This window comes from Lithobates pipiens, unplaced genomic scaffold, assembly GCF_037356315.1.
Source record: "Lithobates pipiens isolate NorthernLeopardFrog02 unplaced genomic scaffold, aLitPip1_a1.2 Scaffold_23, whole genome shotgun sequence".
Classification (NCBI taxonomy): domain Eukaryota; kingdom Metazoa; phylum Chordata; class Amphibia; order Anura; family Ranidae; genus Lithobates; species Lithobates pipiens.
In genome coordinates this window covers 192,399,094-192,421,182 of record NW_027507785.1, presented here as the reverse complement: position 1 = coordinate 192,421,182, position 22,089 = coordinate 192,399,094, and the positions used below count along the sequence as shown (strand labels likewise).

At 45.5% G+C, this 22,089-nt stretch overlaps 1 protein-coding gene across 1 annotated transcript in view; it reads right to left on the bottom strand.

Annotated features, from left to right (window-relative positions):
- The window catches only part of LOC143928080 (complement factor H-like), a 250,907-nt gene that overhangs the window by 17,695 nt on the left and 211,123 nt on the right, over positions 1-22,089 (bottom strand). Inside the window, exons 10-11 of the mRNA XM_077452695.1 lie at positions 14,385-14,567; positions 9,537-9,728 (exon numbers count right to left, since the gene is read on the bottom strand). Of these exons, the coding sequence (XP_077308821.1) occupies positions 9,537-9,728; positions 14,385-14,567 (375 nt within the window). The remainder of the gene's footprint in view (positions 1-9,536; positions 9,729-14,384; positions 14,568-22,089) is intronic.

Sequence of the window (22,089 nt, the reverse complement as noted above, 5' to 3'; positions counted from 1 at the left end):
AGGGTTGAGGTGCACTACTGCTGACCGCTGCCCTATACTGCAGCAGTCCTTCATCGCTATAGGGACTGATGTACAGTCTGCTAATCACTCACACACAACCTACTTGGTCCACAAAAGTCCTTATAAGGACTGGTAAGGTATAGGGTACTACAGTACATAGGGTTGAGTGAGGTACAGTCTGCCATTCTATAAAGACTGGTATCAGTCCACAATACATAGGGTTGAGGTGCACTACTGCTGACCGCTGCCCTATACTGCAGCAGTCCTTCATCAGTATAGGGACTTACGTACAGTCTGCTAATCAGTCACAACCTACTTGTTCCCCAAAGGTCCTTATAAGGACTGGTAACTTGGTCTAGGGTGCTACAGTACATAGAGTTGATTGAGGTACAGTCTGCTATTCCATAAGGACTGGTATATGTCCACAATACATAGGGTTGAGGTGCACTACTGCTGACCGCTGCCCTATACTGCAGCAGTCCTTCATCAGTATAGGGACTGACGTACAGTCTGCTAATCACTCACACACAACCTACTTGGTCCACAAAAGTCCTTATAAGGACTGGTAAGGTATAGGGTACTACAGTACATAGGGTTGAGTGTGGTACAGTCTGCCATTCTATAAGGACTGGTATCGGTCCACAATACATAGGGTTGAGGTACACTACTGCTGACCGCTGCCCTATACTGCAGCAGTCCTTCATCGGTATAGGGACTGATGTACAGTCTGCTAATCACTCACACACAACCTACTTGGTCCACAAAAGTCCTTATAAGGACTGGTAACTTGGTCTGTCTAGGGTGCTACAGTACATAGGGTTGAGTGAGGTACAGTCTGCTATTCCATAAGGACTGGTATCGGTCCACAATACATAGGGTTGAGGTGCACTACTGCTGACCGCTGCCCTATACTGCAGCAGTCCTTCCTCGGTATAGGGACTGACGTACAGTCTGCTAATCACTCAGACACAACCTACTTGGTCCACAAAAGTCCTTATAAGGACTGGTAACTTGGTCTGTCTAAGGTGCTACAGTATATAGGGTTGAGTGAGGTACAGTCTGCCATTCTATAAAGACTGGTATCGGTCCACAATACATAGGGTTGAGGTGCACTACTGCTGACTGCTGCCCTATACTGCAGCAGTCCTTCATCAGTATAGGGACTGATGTACAGTCTGCTAATCAGTCACAACCTACTTGTTCCCCAAAGGTCCTTATAAGGACTGGTAACTTGGTCTAGGGTGCTACAGTACATAGGGTTGAGTGAGGTACAGTCTGCTATTCCATAAGGACTGGTATAGGTCCACAATACATAGGGTTGAGGTGCACTACTGCTGACCGCTGCCCTATACTGCAGCAGTCTTCATCGGTATAGGGACTGACGTACAGTCTGCTAATCACTCACACACAACCTACTTGGTCCACAAAAGTCCTTATAAGGACTGGTAAGGTATAGGGTACTACAGTACATAGGGTTGAGTGTGGTACAGTCTGCCATTCTATAAGGACTGGTATCGGTCCACAATACATAGAGTTGAGGTGCACTACTGCTGACTGCTGCCCTATACTGCAGCAGTCCTTCATCAGTATAGGGACTGATGTACAGTCTGCTAATCAGTCACAACCTACTTGTTCCCCAAAGGTCCTTATAAGGACTGGTAAGGTATAGGGTACTACAGTACATAGGGTTGAGTGAGGTACAGTCTGCCATTCTATAAGGACTGGTATCGGTCCACAATACATAGGGTTGAGGTGCACTACTGCTGACCGCTGCCCTATACTGCAGCAGTCCTTCATCAGTATAGGGACTGACGTACAGTCTGCTAATCACTCACACACAACCTACTTGGTCCACAAAAGTCCTTAAACGGACTGGTAACTTGGTCTGTCTAGGGTGCTACAGTACATAGGGTTGAGTGAGGTACAGTCTGCTATTCCATAAGGACTGGTATCGGTCCACAATACATAGGGTTGAGGTGCACTACTGCTGACCGCTGCCCTATACTGCAGCAGTCCTTCCTCGGTATAGGGACTGACGTACAGTCTGCTAATCACTCACACACAACCTACTTGGTCCACAAAAGTCCTTATAAGGACTGGTAAGGTATAGGGTACTACAGTACATAGGGTTGAGTGAGGTACAGTCTGCCATTCTATAAGGACTGGTATCGGTCCACAATACATAGGGTTGAGGTGCACTACTGCTGACCGCTGCCCTATACTGCAGCAGCCCTTCATCGGTATAGGGACTGACGTACAGTCTGCTAATCACTCACACACAACCTACTTGGTCCACAAAAGTCCTTATAAGGACAGGAAACTTGGTCTGTCTAGAGTGCTACAGTACATAGGGTTGAGTGAGGTACAGTCTGCTATTCTATAAGGACTGGTATCAGTCCACAATACATAGGGTTGAGGTGCACTACTGCTGACCGCTGCCCTATACTGCAGCAGTCCTTCCTCGGTATAGGGACTGACATACAGTCTGCTAATCACTCACGCACAACCTACTTGGTCCACAAAAGTCCTTATAAGGACTGGTAAGGTATAGGGTACTACAGTACATAGGGTTGAGTGAGGTACAGTCTGCCATTCTATAAGGACTGGTATCGGTCCACAATACATAGGGTTGAGGTACACTACTGCTGACCGCTGCCCTATACTGCAGCAGTCCTTCATCGGTATAGGGACTGACGTACAGTCTGCTAATCACTCACACACAACCTACTTGGTCCACAAAAGTCCTTATAAGGACTGGTAACTTGGTCTGTCTAGGGTGCTACAGTACATAGGGTTGAGTGAGGTACAGTCTGCTATTCTATAAGGACTGGTATCGGTCCACAATACATAGGGTTGAGGTGCACTACTGCTGACCACTGCCCTATACTGCAGCAGTCCTTCCTCGGTATAGGGACTGGCGTACAGTCTGCTAATCACTCACACACAAACTACTTGGTCCACAAAAGTCCTTATAGGGACTGGTAAGGTATAGGGTACTACAGTACATAGGGTTGAGTGAGGTACAGTCTGCCATTCTATAAGGACTGGTATCGGTCCACAATACATAGGGTTGAGGTGCACTACTGCTGACCGCTGCCCTATACTGCAGCAGCCCTTCATCGGTATAGGGACTGACGTACAGTCTGCTAATCACTCACACACAACCTACTTGGTCTACAAAAGTCCTTATAAGGACTGGTAAGGTATAGGGTACTACAGTACATAGGGTTGAGTGAGGTACAGTCTGCCATTCTATAAGGAGTGGTATCAGTCCACAATACATAGGGTTGAGGTGCACTACTGCTGACCGCTGCCCTATACTGCAGCAGTCCTTCATCGGTATAGGGACTGAGAGTTTTTTCACAGTGTCATTTAAAAAATGACAGGCAGAGGAAGAGGCAGGCCCTTCCGCAGGGGTGGTAGGGGTAGGGCAGGTGCAACAGGCTTGAGCCAAAGTGGGAAGTTGCAGAAGGTGCGTTCAATTACTTTAAAGGACGCACCAGACTTGGTTGAGTGGCTCGCTCAGCCTTACTCTTCTGCACCCTCCTCATCCTCTCGATCTGCACCCTCTTCTTCACTCTCTGCTATGTGCACCCCCAAAGACACTACCACCAACACCACCACCACATACCTTCCGCTTGAGTCACAGGAATTATTTTCCGATCCATATCAAGAGGGCATTTCTGATGCACAGCCAATCTTGGTATTGGATCAGGAAGAGGAGGTAGCAACAACCGCTACTCAGCAGTCTGACGACAGTACCCAGATCAGCCCAAGGAGGAGGTTGGTCCCGGGTGTTGCTGCCTACTCCGAGATCTCTACTTATAGCGGTGGGGAAGGTGACGTTGATGATGACGTGTCTAGTGATATCACGAGGGTGACCACAAGAGAGGAAGAGGAGGGGAGTTCAGAGGGAGATATGGACCAGCAGATAGGGAGGAGAAGCAGGAATAACTTACATTGCACAGGAGGGACAAAGCAGACTGCAAATGTATCAGGAGTGAGTCATCGACCATGTACGGTTACATCTGGCGCTCCCAGGACTCCGGCACATGGCTCCGCAGTTTGGGCTTTTTTTTAACGTGTCCGCTGCTGACAATAGCATTGCCATCTGCAATCTTTGCAGTCAACGCATTAGTCGTGGTAAACCCAACAATCACCTAGGGACGACCGCCTTAAGAAGGCACATGAGCAGCCATCACCGAGCCGAGTGGGAGCAACGGAACACACAAAGCCACACTGCAGGCTCTCACTGTCCAGCCTCGTCTTCTACTTCTCCTTCTCCTCTCTCCTCACAATTGTTCTCCACTCCACCTTCCATCACGCCAAGCTCACTTTTTTCTGCAAAAAGGCAGGCTTCCGTGGGCCTAATGTTCGAGCGTAAAAAAATGATGACGCCGGATAACCCTCTTGCCCAACGGTTGACGGCTGGCTTGTCAGAACTCATAGCCCCCCCAACTACTGCCATATAAACTGGTGGACTCGGAGGCCTTTCGCAAATTTGTGGCCATTGGAACACCACAATGGAAGGTCCCAGGAAGGAAGTATTTCTCAGAGAAGGGCATCCCAGAGCTATATGGCCATGTTCAGCGGCAAGTGAATGTATCTCTGGCACACAGTGTCGGTGCCAAGATACATCTGACCACAGACACGTGGTCTAGCAAACACGGGCAGGGAAGGTATATACTTTTACTGCCCACTGGGTGAACCTTCTGACAGCCGTCAAGCATGTAACCCGTGTCACCCGTGTAGATTTGGTTTTACCGCCACGGATTGCATGCAGGCCTGACTCTTCTTCTCCTCCTCCTCCTACTCCATCCTCCTCCCTCTCCTACCCAGCTGACTCCTCCTTTTCCGCTGCTAGTGTCTCTTCTGCTGCGCCGCCCAAGCTCCCCAGAACCTATTCGACATGCCAGGTGAGATGTTGCCATGCCGTGATGCATCTGTTGTGCCTGGAAGCCAAGAGCCACACTGGCCCGGCACTCCTTTCAGCTTTGCGTTCACAGGCAGATCAGTGGCTAACACCCCTCAATTTGACAGTTGGTAAAGTAGTGTGTGACAACGGTGCCAATCTGCTTAGCGCATTGAAACAGGGCAAAATCACGCATGTGCCATGCATGGCACACGTCTTAAACTTGGTCGTGCAGCGATTCCTTGTCAAATACCCTGGGGTCCAGGACATCTTGCGGCAGGCAAGGAAAATCTCGGCCAATTTCAGAAGATCTTACACGGCCATGGCTCGCCTTGCTGACATTCAGCAGCGACACAATCTGCCGGTCAGACGTCTTATTTGCGATTGCCCGACGCGATGGAACTCAGCCTTCTATATGCTTGATAGGCTGCTCCAGCAGAAACGTGCAGTTAACGTCTACCTGTATGAACTCTGCGGCAGAACCGGTTCTGGGGAGCTGGGGTTTTTTTCACCGCGCCAGTGGCTGCTCATGCGCGACGCATGCAGACTTCTGCACCCATTTGAGAAGATCACCAAACTGGTCAGTCGCAGCCATGGCGCCATCAGTGACATGGTACCTTATGCCTTCTTTATGGAGCGTGCATTGCGTTGTGTCATTGATCAAGCTGTGGAGGAGCAGGAGCGGGAAGATGAGGAAGTCGCAATGCTGGATGAATTCCCAGGGGGGCTACTCTATCTGAGACAAGTCAACAACAGGAGTCTGAAGAGGAGTCAGAGGAGGATGGTGCCGGGGCAGATGAGGAGGAGCAAGAAGAGCATGCTTTAAACCTTTCTAGGATCCCTGTTGTGCATGGATGGGGAGAGGAGAATGAAGAGGACGACATTATCCTGGATGATGAGCAGGAGCCAGGCCACCACACCGTTTCCAGTTTAGTGCAAATGGGGGCCTTCATGCTCCAGTGTTTTAATAGGGACCCCCGTATAAAAAGCATAAGGGTCAAGGACCAGTACTGGGTGGCAACGTACTTAGCCCCCGGTACAAAGACAAAATGGCGGAAATGTTACCACCGTCACAGAGGGCTGTCAGAATGCAGCACTTCCAGGCCTTGCTTCAAGAAATGCTGCATTCTGCTTTTGCTTGCGCTGGCAGAGGAGCAATTCCCACTCCCAGAGAAGGAGTTGCGGGTACCAATCCAACAGCGCCTGCAAGAAGAGGCCGGTTTGAAGATGTGTTGGTGACTTCGGATATGAGGTCATTCTTTCAGCCGACCCATCGACAGGTGTCATCCGGATCCAGCATCAGGGAACGCCTAGACCGTCATGTGACCAGTAGACCATGTATATGTCTATAAACAATTTTTTTAATCGAGCACAGAGACCTTATTTCTTCATTTGGCTCACTTCCTTGTCCAAAAAAAGTACACCGTACTATATGCCCGTACCCTCCTCTTTGAAGAGGTTGAGCGGTGTCATATTTCTACTGGGGCTGCTTATTATGAGGGGCTCCCACCATCCCTGTGCTGTGCTGACTTCCTCCTGGGGCTGTTTAGTATGAGGGGCTCCCACCGTCCCTGTGCTATGCTGACATCCTCCTGGGGCTGCTTATTATGAGGGGCTCCCACCATCCCTGTGCTGTCCTGACTTCCTCCTGGGGCTGCTTATTATGAGGGGCTCCCACTGTCCCTGTGCTATGCTGACATCCTCCTGGGGCTGCTTATTATGAGGGGCTCCCACCATCCCTGTGCTATGCTCATTATGAGGGGCTCCCACCATCCCTGTACTGTGCTGACTTCCTCCTGGGGCTGCTTATTATGAGGGGCTCCCACCGTCCCTGTGCTATGCTGACATCCTCCTGGGGCTGCTTATAATGAGGGTCGCCCACCATCCCTGTGCTATGCTGACATCCTCCTGGGGCTGTACCTCTGCTGTGCATATTTTGAGGTGCTCCCACCATCCCTGTGCTATGCTCATTATGAGGGGCTCCCACCATCCCTGTGCTGTGCTGACTTCCTCCTGGGGCTGCTTACAGTGCAGGTGTCAGTGCTGTATATCACGGTGCTGATGTCAGTGCTCTCTATCACGGTGCTGCTGTCAGTGCTGTATATCACGGTGCTGGTGTGAGTGCTTTATGTCACGCTGCTGATGTCAGTGCTCTCTATCACGGTGCTGCTGTCAGTGCTGTATATCGCGGTGCTGGTGTGAGTGCTTTATGTCACGCTGCTGATTTCAGTGCTCTCTATCACGGTGCTGTTGTCAGATCACTCTATTACAGTGCAGGTGTCATTGCTGTATGTCACGCTGCTGATGTCAGTGCTCTCTATCACGGTGCTGCTGTCAGTGCTGTATATCACGGTGCTGGTGTGAGTGCTTTATGTCACGCTGCTGATGTCAGTGCTCTCTATCACGGTGCTGCTGTCAGTGCTGTATATCACTGTGCTGGTGTGAGTGCTTTATGTCACGCTGCTGATGTCAGTGCTCTCTATCACGGTGCTGTTGTCAGATCACTCTATTACAGTGCAGGTGTCATTGCTGTATGTCACGCTGCTGATGTCAGGGCTCTCTATCACGGTGCTGCTGTCAGTGCTGTATATCATGGTGCTGGTGTGAGTGCTTTATGTCACGCTGCTGATGTCAGTGCTCTCTATCACGGTGCTGCTGTCAGTGCTGTATATCACGGTAAAGGTGTGAGTGCTTTATGTCACACTGCGAGTGCTCTCTATCACGGGGCTGTTGTCAGATGACTCTATCACGGTGCAGGTGTCATTGCTGTATGTCATGCTGCTGATGTCAGTGCTCTCTATCACGGTGCTGGTGTCAGATGACTCTATCACGGTGCAGGTGTCATTGCTGTATGTCACGCTGCTGGTGATTATCTCCTGCACCCTCTTCTTTGCCTACCCTGACCTTCCCTCTCCTCCATTGCCTTCATGCGCTCCACAGTCCTGAATTGTCACAACAATTTCCCATATAAAAAAAAGAATGCTTGTAGTTGTCAATCCCAGATTCACCTCATACATGTGTTATGTCATTGGCCATGTGGTGGGACTATGTTTGCACAGCTATTATTTTGTGGTTGCAAATTTCACCTGTAGGTTTGCGAAGTTCGCCTCCCATTGAAGTCAATGGGGTCCGCCGCGAACGTTCCGATTCGCGAACTATCGGCCTCGTTCGTGGTCCGCGTTCCCAAAACATCCCGTCGGAAGTTCGTCCATCACTACTCTCCATTCTTCCTTCATACTCTGGGTCCTTGCAACATTTGCTCTCATCAGAAAAGAGGACTTTGGACCACTGAGCAACAGACCAGGTCTGTTTTTCTTTAGTCCAGGTAAGATGTTTCTGACGTTGTTTGTTGTTCAGGAGGGGATTGGCAAGAGGAATACAACATCTGAAGCCCACGTCCGAATCCGTGTGTGTGGTGGCTGTTGATGCACTGACTCCAGCCTCAGTCCACTCCTTGTGAAAGTACCCAACACTTTTGAATGGCCTTTTCCTGACAATCCTCTCCAGGCTGCAGTCATCCTTGCTGCTTGTAAACCTTTTTCTTCCACACTTTTCCCTTCCACATAACTTTATATTAATGTGCTTTGATACATCCAAATTCTTTTGCAATTACCTTTTGAGGCTTTCCCCTCCTTATGGAGGGTGTCAATGATGGTTTTTTCAGTCAGGTCAGCATTCTTTCCCATGATTGTGATTCCTACTGAACCAGACTGAGAGACCATTTAAAGGCTCAGGAACCCTTTGCAGGTATTATGGCTTAATTATCTGATTATAGTGGGACACTTTTAGCCTAGAATATTGCACCTTTTCACAATATTCTAATTTTGTGAGATTGTGGATTTGGGGTTTTCATGAGCTATAAGGCCGCGTACACACGGGCGGACTGTTCGCCCAACTTTGTCCGTCCAACAGTTTCGGCAAACAGTCCGCTCAAAATTAGCATGGACGGACATGGCCACACACGACGAACGAACAGTTTGCTGAAACCGTGCGCGATGACGTGAATGGCACGTACGACGGGACGAAAAATACGACGTCCTATACACTGCATTATAACTTTCGGCGTGTAAATCCTTTCTGAGCATGCGCAGAACTTAGTTTGACGAACAAGCCTACACACGGGCGGACTGTTCGCTGAAACAAGGTTTCAGCGGACAGTTTTACGGAATTTCCGAAAAACCTTGTTCGTCAAACTGTCCGCTGAAACTGTCCGCTGAAAGCCCACACACGAGCGGACTGTCCGCCCAAACACTGTTCAGCGGACAAAGTTGGGCGAACAGTCCGCGCGTGTGTACGCGGCCTAAGACATAATCATCACAATTATGACAAACCACAGCTTGAACTATCTTGTTTTGCATGTAATGAGTCTATCTCATATATTAGTTTCACCTTTTAAGCTGCATTAGTGAAATAAATTAATATCTTTTGCAAGATATTCAAATGTTTTGTGTATCACCTGTATATGTATCTGAGTCTTGTAGCCAGATGACATGATGGCAGACACTAATTCAGCATTTATAAGATAAAATGGAATGTAAACTTTTGGGAAATAAACATGGAAAAAAACAAGAATGTGAAAACATTTCAGGCCACTATATATTGCAGTACAGTGGCTGCTACTCACCCATCTTGACACATTTGGGGTATTCTAGCGTTCCATTCAAGCATTTTACATGTAGCAGCTTAGCATCAGATATTCCAAATGTTCGCAAGCACTTAAATTTTAAATTTTTGTTATGTTCCACATACTTTTCCTTGGTATTTACAAGGTCTGTGTTATTTCCTTTTATGTAATTATAATTTAGATTACATGGCACTGAAATGGTAGCAGAAAAACAACTTTAATATTTTTGCGTCATATTCTTATAATAAAACAATGTGAAATAGTATGTTTTTAAATAATACAGTAGTAAATATTTTATTGTCTTTGTATACCTGTATAATCATACAAATATACCCTGGTTTTATATATGTTTAACTAGTTTCACACTAATTCTGGTGCAGCAATGTATTCCTAATGGCATCCCCACCCACTGGAAAATATAGCGCGTTTCCCTGTGCGTGGAAAAGCATGGAATCACATAGTGCCAAAGCAGCTGCAATTTTAGAAAAGGGTCAGGGACCATTTCCCTGCATTTTTCGCAAGTACAGAAGCCCATTTAGGCCTCTTCCACATCATATATACAAAAAAACTGCTGGAAAAAATGTGTAGATTTCACTTGCAGAGACAATAATTTACATCAGTTTTCACGTGAGATTCAGTGAGTTTTGTACATGTTGCAGATTCTTGTGCAGAAAAAATCCACACGTGATATTAGTGTTGTGGTCTGAACAGGGCACATAGACAATTGTTTTCTTTGTGCTCTTGCAGAATGTGTACAGAAAACTCATGTCACAATGCACCGGTGTGAACAAGGCTTTAAATAAATGACTGCAGGGAACCGCATAGTGTGAACCGAGCCGTAAGAATGATTTTTGAACTTACAGAGGCAGACATAAGTCTGTTTATTTGTTTCTTAATGTCCTACACAAATTTTAAACAGTTTATCCAGTTTGAAATATGTCTTTACATATGTTAAAATGTAGTTGTGAAGGTTGAGAAGACAGAGTATACCCAGGTCTCAGAAGGGCTTAGAACTTTCTACAACCTGGGGTGTCCCAAGTCGCAAAGAATAATGTGCTGTACACCTTTCCCATCATCACAAATTCTTTTCCTCTTCAACGCTCAATCATTTATTGAGGAATGATTTATAGCAAGTCTTTTTCTATGATTAGTAAATGACAGCTACAGGTGAGAGCCTTGTGCAGGAGGCCAGCTGGGTCTAACTGAACTTTTTTTTTTTTTTTTTAGTTAAAGCAGAACTTTACCTATAACAACCTGATAAAAAATAATGTTCTTTAGCAAGGAACATACATTCCACATTAATAATTATGATAAATTGTCTCCAGTATTGCTTCCGTTTCTTCTTGCTGGAGGCTGCCATTTTTCTGAAATTCAGAGCCCCTGAACAGCAGTAAATCATAAAGTGGAACTAAACCCATCTATTTACCGGTTTCAAAAACAGTTACATTCCTGGAGATGAAAACGGTCACTTTTGATTGTGTCTTCAAGCAAACTGTTAAGCCATCAAATGGCTGTTGTCATAACTGATCACATGTGCAGCACTATGGCAGCTGTCCTTCAAACAGAAGCAGCTTCCTTGGCTGTAAAGTATAGTATGGTTTATTTCCGTTTTAAGGCTGTTCAAAGATCGGCCTCTGGAAACTCAGTAGTGCCTAAAAATGCCTAAAAATGGAGAGAAACTGAGCATGTGCAGAACAGGGAGAGATGGTCTTAATGGATTTTAAACCCTATAGGCACTTATATTTAATGTATTACATATATTATTGTATTACATGGTAGGGGTACATTTGTACCCCATTAACATTTCACACAGAGGGGGAGGCCGGGATCTGGGGGTCCCCTTGTTAAAGGGGGCTTCCACATTCTGATAAGGCCCCGGCCGGCAGACCCCCACAACTACCGGGCAAGGGTTGTGGGTATGAGGCCCATGCCCCCATCTTGAGCTTTAGGGTGGCTACCCCAGAGCACCCTCCCCATGTTGAGAGCATGTGGCCTGGTACGGTTCAGGAAGGGGCGCTCTCTTATTCCCCCCTTTTTTCCTGCTGCCTGCCAGGTTGAAGGGTCTGGTATGGATTTTGAGGGGGACCCCCCACACCATTTTTTACATTTTTTTTGGCACGGGGTTCCCTTTAATATCCATACCAGACCTGAAGGCCCTGGTATAGAATTTGGGAGGGACCCTCACACAATTTTTTTTATTCAATTTTGGTTTAGGGTTCTCTGGTAATGGACTGTGGGGGAATCCCATGCTGTTTTTTCAATGACTTTTATGTGTATTGCTGAGACCGACAATTCATTATAGCTGTGAGTAGTACTTTTAAATTACTTTTTTTTCTTTAGAAATGTAATTTTGCTCTCAGACTGTTCTAAACACGGGAAACATGCGCCACTTTACAGGCAAACTATACTATACACACCCCCTAGGTACGAAATATTTCACTTTTATTGTTTCACTTTAGGCATTATTAAAATCACTACTCCCGTAAAAACTGCAGTTTCTAAAACTTTTTTTTGCATTGATACATATCCCCTGGGGCGGGACTCAGGTCCCTAAACACTTTTTATGACAATAACAAGCAAATAAGCCTTAAAAATTAGCATTTTTTTATTTTTCCCATAGACTTTTAAAGGGTGTTCCGTGGCTTTTGAATTTCCCGCGAACACCCGAAATTGTTCGCTATTCGGCAAACAGGCGAACACCCGATGTTCGAGTGCCTAATCGTGATGTACTGACTGCCTGTCTCATTTCTTGAGGCCCTAAAATGCCAGAATAGTACATATCCCCCAGATGACCTCTTTTTGAAAAGTAGACAGTCTGAGGTATTTAGTAAAAGTGAGTTTTTTGTAGTTGTCAATTTTTTCACATACTGTCACCAGAGCATTACAGCATCGTTTTATGATTGGTATGGCAGTGATCAGGGATACTGGTAGCATGTACAAAAAAAATAAAAAAAATTTATATTTTTTTAAATTTTTCTTAATATATATATATATATATATATATATATATATATATATATATATATATACATTTTTTTATATTCTGTGACCAGAGCAGTACAGTGTTACCTGACACTGATCTACTCTGTGATCCATTAATTCATAACAATTTATTGTGTACTATTGTGAAAGCTGTGAATGGCCACAGCCATCACATTCTACAGATGCACTGTGATTGGCCCTGTCAGTACCATGTGATCACTGTGACCAATCACAGAGATTATCATATTAGTACATAATAAATGAAAGCCATTCATTGCATACAACTGTCAAGTGATCACAGTGATTGGTCACAGCAATCAAATAGTACTGGGGCCAACCTGGTACAATGATCTGTCATTCACAGACACAGTAGGTCACAAATTGTGGTACAGCATAGGACCTAGACACGTGCAAGATGCATTACTGGGAGGTCTTCATGTGATGTCCACCTGGAACAGCAGTGCTCCTGCTTGGCCGTTAATCTTCAAGAACCAGAACAACTTTATTAATATGACAAAAATTTTCAACTAATTAAAAATAGACACATTCTAAACTTTTTGTGATCGTACTGAAAAATAGTATACTAATTTATCCTATGGTAATGTACAGCAGCAAGGTATTTTGGAGTTTCCGCTCCCCACTTCCATAGCAGTACTCAAAGGAGAGGAAAATCCGTGATAGTGCTACTGTGCTCAAAGTTAATGGTCTGCCTAATTGGAAGACATGCCAATATACAAAAATGTATACATTAAAGCAGGCATTGGCTCTCAAAGATGCTATATTGAAATCCCAGAAACGCCAGAAGGAGTTCTATTTGAAGTACAAATTAATAGTAGGGATCATTTAAAAAAAAGTTTCTGTAATAAAACACACAAATGTGACACGTCACACAAAATCGTTTGTACATTTGAGCATGTTCAGTTCTTTCAGGCTTTCCTCATTGTCTTTGTATTTAGAGAGGCACGGAACTAAGCCAGAGGCTGGGAGGAGGGCCGGACATGACAAAGGCTGAGGGGAAGAGCGGAAGGGGTTAAGGTAAGGAGGGGAGGTAATGGGGTGGGTCTAGAGAGAAAGAATGGAAGGGGGGCGGAGCTTTATTTAAAGGAAGGGGAGGAGCGGACACGGCAGCGTGGCGCAGAAGGAAAAAAGAGTTGCCCACCCACCCGTCCCATAATTAAAAAAAAAAAAAAAAAAAGAAAGTGATGAGGTGTCATTGGTGTTGTGGTCGTTCTGTTGTTTGTGTTTTTCTTTCTTGCAGGTTCGGTGCTGAAGGTCGTCATAGCAGCTGTAGCGGCGGTGTCTCTTGGTCTTTGATGGGGCAAAAAAGGAAACAGATGATGGAAATGTGGGGGGGGAGCTCATAGGGATATGGCCCCTCCCCTTTTTTGGTGTATCACAGCGGAAGGGTAGGCTGGATACGGGATTTGGTGGCATTGCGGGTAGGTGGTTGTCTCCAGGCTTATAAACGGCCGGAGGCCTAGTATGGTTAAAAGGTGGTCCCGCAGTGTAATGGTAAAAAGGTTATGTTTAAAAGGTGGAGCGTGGTACCGTCAAAGACCAACTGACTGGGAGTTCGTTAAAATTGCCGTTACCAAAAAGTGTTATATATATATAGATATTTAATAAAGTTATTTAAGTTATTGGTTTGAAGAGTGTTAATAAAAGGCTGCTATGGCCAGTTATACTCCAAACTCCTGTGTGGCATGTTTATTGGGATAAGGGAAAAATGTATAGAATAACGGTATTGGGATTATATAAAGTAAAAGAAGGTTAATTACCTGGGGTAGAAAGTATGGAGAGGTATGTCCCTAATGCATTGGTCATGATAATTGTGAGAGTTTTTTATTATTATATTGTTTACCTTACCTAGACAAGCTGGTAAATGACTCCAGACTCCATTCCGACATTTGATTTCTTTCTTTCCTTGAAGTTTATAATAGCTAATACATTTGAACTGGATGGTGGATCCTGAGTCATACGTTTGATTTTTATTTCCCATAAACTCGCCAAACAAAATGCCAGGTGGAGGAGAACATGGCTGTTTTTCTTCTTTAACATATAATACAAATGAAAAGATCATCAGAGCGCAGGCAAAACAGATGAACAAATCTCATTATAAACAACAATCTTTAAACTGTGAAACTGAGATTTTAGCCAAAACAGGCATTTCCTGACGCCAAACATGGCAGCGTACATATGATATAGCTCCACCCCTATATCCAGCCACAGGACCTGTTTAGCTCTATAAAAGTCTGACCGAGCTACCTCCCCCATTCTCCTTTTTGTCCTCAAAAGGATAAGCTCTTACCTGCCGACTATGTCGAAGTCCGTCTGGGTTCAAACCTCTCCCAGCACACAGTCCCACATCTTAGGCTGCTAAACGCACTGACAATGTGGGGAACCTAGAGTTGCCACCTGTCCAGGATTCACCCGGACAGTTCGGGTTTGGGTTCATGTGTCCGGGTTTCAGACTGTCTGAAACCCGGACACATTATTTAGACTGGACTATGGGTTTTCAGCAGGATTGCTGGCAGTGGTTGTCTCAGCTGAGAGTGTCTGTTACACTCTTTCACAGCCCCTAAAGCCAGCACTAACAAACCACCCCCCCCCTCCAAACACATACAGATGGGAGAGGAGAGAGGGCTTGATCTGCACCTCTTCCTCCCCCCTACCCCTTTGTGTCTGCCCACGCTCCAATCCCCGGCGCTGTGCCTCAGAAAAGGGAAAGTGGGAGCTGGAAATTTGAAGTTCAGCAGCCTCAGATCCATCTGGTGCTGACTAAGGGGTAAGTGAGCTCACCATCCATCCCTGTCTGTGACTGAAGTCTCCCCCCTTCTCTCTCTTGCCTCTGAGTAAGTACAGTAAGGCAAATTACGGTTCTCAGAGCACCCTTACATAAGAGTTCCCCTTCACACCAGCGGCTATAGTGTTTCCCCTTACATTAGAGTCCTCTTCGTACATCAGAGTTCTCAGTGTTCACCCTTAAATCAGGACTCCCAGAGCATCCCTTATATTAGAAGCCCCAGAGGTCTCCCATACATCAGAGTCTGCAGAGTCCTCCCTTACAGTGAAAGGGAACTCTGCAAGTTCAGATGTGAAAGGGGGAACTCTGTGGACTCTGATGTAAAGGGGGACTCTTGTTATTAACTTCATATAATTATAAATGTTATTTAGTAGCAAAATATATGTATAGTTTATACAAAAAATTGCTGTGCACCACAAAAGTGTTTGGGTTTGACTTGAAGAAAAGGTGGCAACCCTAGGGGAACCCCTTCTGGTGGTCTTTTGGGGTCGAGGTGTTCTCTAATCAGAGACGACAATCCTCTTGTGACATGACTGCTATGGAGTCCGGATCCAGCAGCTGGGACTGCATGATGTCTTCTCTGCTATGGAACTCTTTCCAGGTCTGTCAGTTTCTACAAAACTTTTTTTTTTCTTGCTCTCATGTCTCTAAAGACCCCTCTAAAGACCCCGTACACACTGTGCAGCTTTTGTTGTCTGATTTCCTTTAGATTTGCTGGGGCCATGTGGTGCAGGGCCTGCCTAATTGCATACAAATTGAGGCTCTTAATGTTTGACCTCATATTGTGTGGTTTTGGTAAATCTGAGGGAAAAATCTGCAGAGGATTGTATGATGTGTAGAAAGCTTAAAAGTGTCCTTTTGTGTGGATGGGTGTTGGCTTCCCTCCTAACTGTACTAGCTCTTTTTTTTATTAGAACAGAGGTGAGAGAGGACTGAGTTTCTCTCTCATGTGCTCTATTTACAGAGCACAAATGGTCAACTAATGGATGCCTTTGCTATTCAGGCATCCAGAGAGGCAGCATCTCATTCTGAGGAACAGGTAATGACAGGTAAGTCTTGCTATCCTAGTAATGGATATAGAAGGGGGGGGGGGGGCAATGTATTACTGGGGGATGGGTTGCCCAGATTTCTTTTATTTATGTAGCGCAGGAGTTGTGACCAAGTTATCATGCTAAATAATGTGATGTTCTTTAACCACTTGCTTACTGGGCACTTAAACCTCCCTCCTGCCCAGACCAATTTTCAGCTTTCATTGCTGATGCACTTTGAATGACAATTGCGCGGGCATACAACACTGTACCCAGATGAAATTTTTATTGTTTTTTTCCCACAAATAGAGCTTTCTTTTGGTGGTATTTAATTACAGCTCGGAGTTTTATTTTTTGCTAAACAAACAAAAAAAATGCAAAAAAAAAAAATCATGTTTAATAGTTTGTTATAAAATTTTGCAAACAGGTCATTTTTCTCCTTCATTGAAGTGCGCTGATGAGGCGGCACTTATAGGCTGCATTGGTGGGCACTGATAGGCTGCACTGGTGGGCACTGATAGGCTGCACTAATAGGCACAGATAAGGTGGCACCGATAGGCACAGATAAGGCAGTACTGATGGGCACAGATAAGGCGGCACTGATGGGCAAAGATGGGCACAGATAAGATGGCACGGATGGGTGGCACTAAGGGGCACTGATAGGTACCACTGATAGATGGGACTGATGGGCACTGATAGGTGGCACTGATAGGTGGCTCTGATAGGTGGCAGTGCTGGGCACTGATCGGCAGCACTGATAGATGACACTGATGGGCACGGATATGTGGCACTGGGGTGCAGCACCGTTGTTGAGGCAGATTGTGGTCACTGATGGGTGGCACTGTGGGCACTGCTAGGTGGCACTGTGGGCAGTGCTGGGTGGCACTGTGGGCACTGCTGGGTGGCACTGATGGGGGCACTTATTTTTTAATGAGGTGGCACTGGCAGGGGGCAGGTGGGCACTGGCAGGGCTGGCCGTGATCGGGACTGATGTCCTAATCATGGCCGCCAGTGATAGGCTCTTTTTTTATAGGAATAATAGCCGATTACCGGCTCCGTTGTATCACATGATCAGCTGTCATTGGCTGACAGCTGATCATGTGGTAAGGGGTCGGGATCGACCCCTTGCTCGGATCAGTGATCAGGCGAGTCTCATAGACTCGCCGATCACAGAGCGTGCCGCGCGCGCCCCTCAGGGGGCGCGCAGGTCGCTCGTGCACGGGACAACGTCAATAGACGTTGTCCCGACAAAAGGAGGTCCGCGCTGTAGCTGTCATTTGGCTATAGCGCGGGTCTCTAGTGGTTAAGTAAGAGTTTGGCTCCCTCTAGTGCCCTCTCTTTTCAATGCTATTAAGACTTTTGTTTTGTGTCTGTTAAACAGCGTTGCAATGCATTGTGGGATTGGCAGTTTAATAAGGAAGTGACTCTTGTGCTTAAATCAATCTGGAAAACTACTGACCCACAATGCCCAGTTCACCTACCCACAATACCAAGTGACAGAACAAACTGCTGGGTAAGGAGATAAAAGGGACAGACATGGCATGTTTTCTCTCTCTTGGGACGCCATTCAAAGCTTGCCTGCAAGGAGGTCTGTGTGTGACTGACAGACTGCGGCCTGTGAGGCACAGAGCGGAATCATTTGGCCTCTGAGGAGTTCCAGAGCATAATCAATAGACATGTGCATTCGTTTTCGTCCGAATACATTTTCCGCCAAATTTCAGCTATTTTCGTTTTCGTTTTGACAAACGATAACGAAAGCACAGAATCCGAAAAACGAAAGATCCGACATAAATAAATGCTTTATTTTCGTTTTCATTGTTACAACAGTTCGATATAGAATAGGAGATTCGACGTGACTCTGACAATAACAAGCTGTCTATAGAACCTGTGGTCGAATGTGCCTAACCTTACCTCTATTAGTCCAAGATTATATAGAGAAAATATTCGACAGAGAAAAAAGATTTGACAGAGAGAAAAGATTCTGCAAGTTACTGTCCTAAAAAGTGTTTGGGGACCCGGGTCCTGCCCCAGGGGACATGTATCAATGCAAAATTTTTTTTTTTTTAAATGGCCGTTTTTTCGGGAGCAGTGATTTTAATAATGATTAAAGTGAAACAATAAAAGTGTAATATTCCTTTAAATTTCGTAGGGGGGGGGGGGTTGTCTATAGTATGCCTGTGAAGGGGCGCATGTTTCTGGTGCTTAGAACTGTCCCTGCACAAAGTGTCATTTATGCAGGAAAAAAAGTCCTTTAAAATCACTCACAGCTATTATGAATTGTCGGCTCCGTAATACAGAGAGCACTCATTGAAAGTCATTGATAAAAAAAAAAAAAAAAGTGTGGGGTCCCCCAAATTCAATTACCAGGCCCTTCAGGTCTGGTATGGATATTAAGGGGAACCCCACGTCAAATAATAAAAAAAATTGACGTGGGGGTCCCCCTAAAAATCCATACCAGACCCTTTATCCGAGCACGCAACCTGGCAGGCCGCAGGAAAAGAGGGGGGGACGAGAGAGCGCCCCCTCCCTCCTGAACCGTACCACACCACATGCTCTCAACATTGGGAGGATGCTTTGGGGGTCTGTCACCCCCTCAAAGCACCTTGTCCCCATGTTGATGAGGACAAGGGCCTCATCCCCACAACCGTGGCCAGTGGTTGTGGGGGTCTGCGGGCGGGGGGCTTATCAGAATCTGGAAGCCCCCTTTAACAAGGGGACCCCCAGATCCCACCCCCCCTGTTTGAAATGGTAAGGGGGTACAAAAGTACCCCTACCATTTCACAAAGAAAGTGTAAAAAATTGTTAAATAAGACAAATACACTGTTGAAAAATTCCTTTATTAAAAATAAAAATAAAATAAAAAAAAGATTCCAGCGGTGGTAATCCACTCTTGTTATCCAGCGACGGACGATCATCTCTCCGGGGTCCAGCGATGGCTCACCTAAATCAGCGCAGCGAATCCATCCATCTTCTGTCCCCACGGAGGAGAGACTGCGGGGATTCCGGCGGCCTGACGTTTGTTATATGCGGAGGGCGGGGCCACCCGTCACCTGACTCCGCCCCCTCTGATGAGGTATGGGTGACCCCGCCCCCTCTGATGTAACGGAAACCTGCCTGTGTTACATCAGAGGGGTGCGGGGTCACCCATAGAAGTTCTAGGTTCTAAAGTTCACACAAAGTATGCTATATACTAGCTCCGTCGAATCTTCTTTATACATTCGACAGACACCATAAGCCTTCAAAGACAGATTCGACCGTAATTCATGTGGATTTTCGGACGAATGCAATTTTTGAACAAAAAACAAAATAAATAAAAACGAATTTCGGGAGTAACTAAATAAATAAATTTTTCGGACGAAAACGAAATTCCGAAACAAAATATTTTACTTTGCACATGTCTAATAGTCAGTCGGACCAATGTGCAGATGGACCAGAGGATCCAAGATTTCTAAAGGTTTCCTGTATTATCAGCATCAGAAGGAGTGGTGCGTTGTGATTGCGCCAGCTTGGATTGGGACTGAGATACCAGGAAAGGAACCTTGCAAGCATCTAGGCCTGTTGTGGTGAGCGGACACTTGCCCAGATTAATATAATGTACTAGTGTGTTAGTGTAATGAGTGTGTCAGCTATAGACTGCTGGTGGGACTTGTAGTCCCACAGAAGTAACAAAATCAGTAAAAAAATCTGCGCTTGGTAAAAAAATAAAAATTGAAAAATTACTTAAAAAAGCAGCGGCTGAACACAATAACCCAGATACTAGGCACAACAACAGAAAAATAAATAGCAGTGCAGCGCTTACATATAACAAAATATGAATAAATAAATTTTCATGAAAAACCTAAATATTAGTGAATCCAGAAAATGGACATCAATAGTGAATAGTGTTTTACAAAAAATTAATTAGTTGTCTCAAGATATCATATCACCATATAGATAAAGAGAAAAAAGTGCGCCCAATCGTGTAGTAAAATTTCAAACACGTGGAGTTTATTATTCAACCGAATAATGTTAAGAACTACAAGTGACTCGACCGAGTCGTATAAAAGTAGCCGTAACGTAAAAAAATAAACAATTTTGCTAGCAAAAATAAATATAAAATGAGCGAATGTTAATAGCACAAAGGGTGAGCGTATCTACCCGACGATCGTTTCGTCACAATCTGACGTCATCAGGGGTACGCCCACACCCCCGTGCTAAATCCTTTTATAGCCTATGGGTAAGGTAGGGAGCCCTGCCATAGGTACAGACAAAAACGTCCGTTCGTGGATCCAATCAATTTAACCACCGAATGACCAATTCACTCGAACGAGATCGGAACCCAGATTCCCACCCGTTAGAAAAGATAGAAAAAATTACTGAAGTTTATCGGGTACCTCCCAACCAGCATATATATTCTAACAAAGTCAAGGACCAATTTGTTCGAATAAGGTCGGAGCCCAAATTCCCTCCCGTTATTAGCAATGGAGAAAATAGTAAAAGTTTACAAAGAACCTACCGAACGGTATAGGCATTCGATCTAGATCGAATACCCCCATTCCATCCAATGGCAGCATACATGTGTAGTAACATTTACCACTCAATGTATCCACACAATAATGTCTCAAATATTGGAGAAAAATTCAAAAATGAACAAAACTAGTGAATGTGTATAGATTTAAATGCACCCATCCACAAAATTAAATTTCTTTATAATTCAAAATTCTTATAATTTTGTGGATGGGTGCATTTAAATCTATACACATTCACTAGTTTTGTTCATTTTTGAATTTTTCTCCAATATTTGAGACATTATTGTGTGGATACATTGAGTGGTAAATGTTACTACACATGTATGCTGGCATTGGATGGAATGGGGGTATTCGATCTAGATCGAATGCCTATACCGTTCGGTAGGTACTTTGTAAACTTTTACTATTTTCTCCATTGCTAATAACGGGAGGGAATTTGGGCTCCGACCTTATTCGAACAAATTGGTCCTTGACTTTGTTAGAATATATATGCTGGTTGGGAGGTAACCGATAAACTTCAGTAATTTTTTCTATCTTTTCTAACGGGTGGGAATCTGGGTTCCGATCTCGTTCGAGTGAATTGATCATTCGGTGGTTAACCACTTGCCGCCCGCCCTATAGGCAATTGACGGCGGCAAAGTGGTTTCATAATCCTGACCGGACGTCATATGACGTGATCAGGATTATGAGCCGCTGCGCGCCCCCGGGGGCGCGCATCCTGGCGATCGTTGTTGCGGGGTGTCAGTCTGACACCCGGCAACTACGATCTCGGTAAAGAGTCTCCGACGGAGACTCTTTACCATGTGATCAGCCGTGTCCAATCACGCTGATCACAGTGTAAATGGGAAGAGCCGGTGATCGGCTTTCCCTCACTTGCGTCTGTCAGACGCGAGTAGAGGAGAGCCGATCGGCTGCTCCTCTGACGGGGGGGTCTGTGCTGATCGATTATCAGCACAGCCCCCCCGAGGATGCCCACACTGGACCACCAGGGACGCCACCAGACCACCAGGGAAAAGGTAATAAAGGTCATAATCCTCCCTAGACCACCAGGGATGCCAGTCAGCACAATGGGTGCCAATCAGTGCCCATAATGGATGCCAGTCAGTGCCCACAATGGGCATCACTGATTGGCATGCATTATTGTTTGGCACTGATTGGCATCCATTACTATAGTATAACACTGATGCCGCCTATGAGTGCCCACCTGTGCCGCCTATGAGTGCCCACCTGTG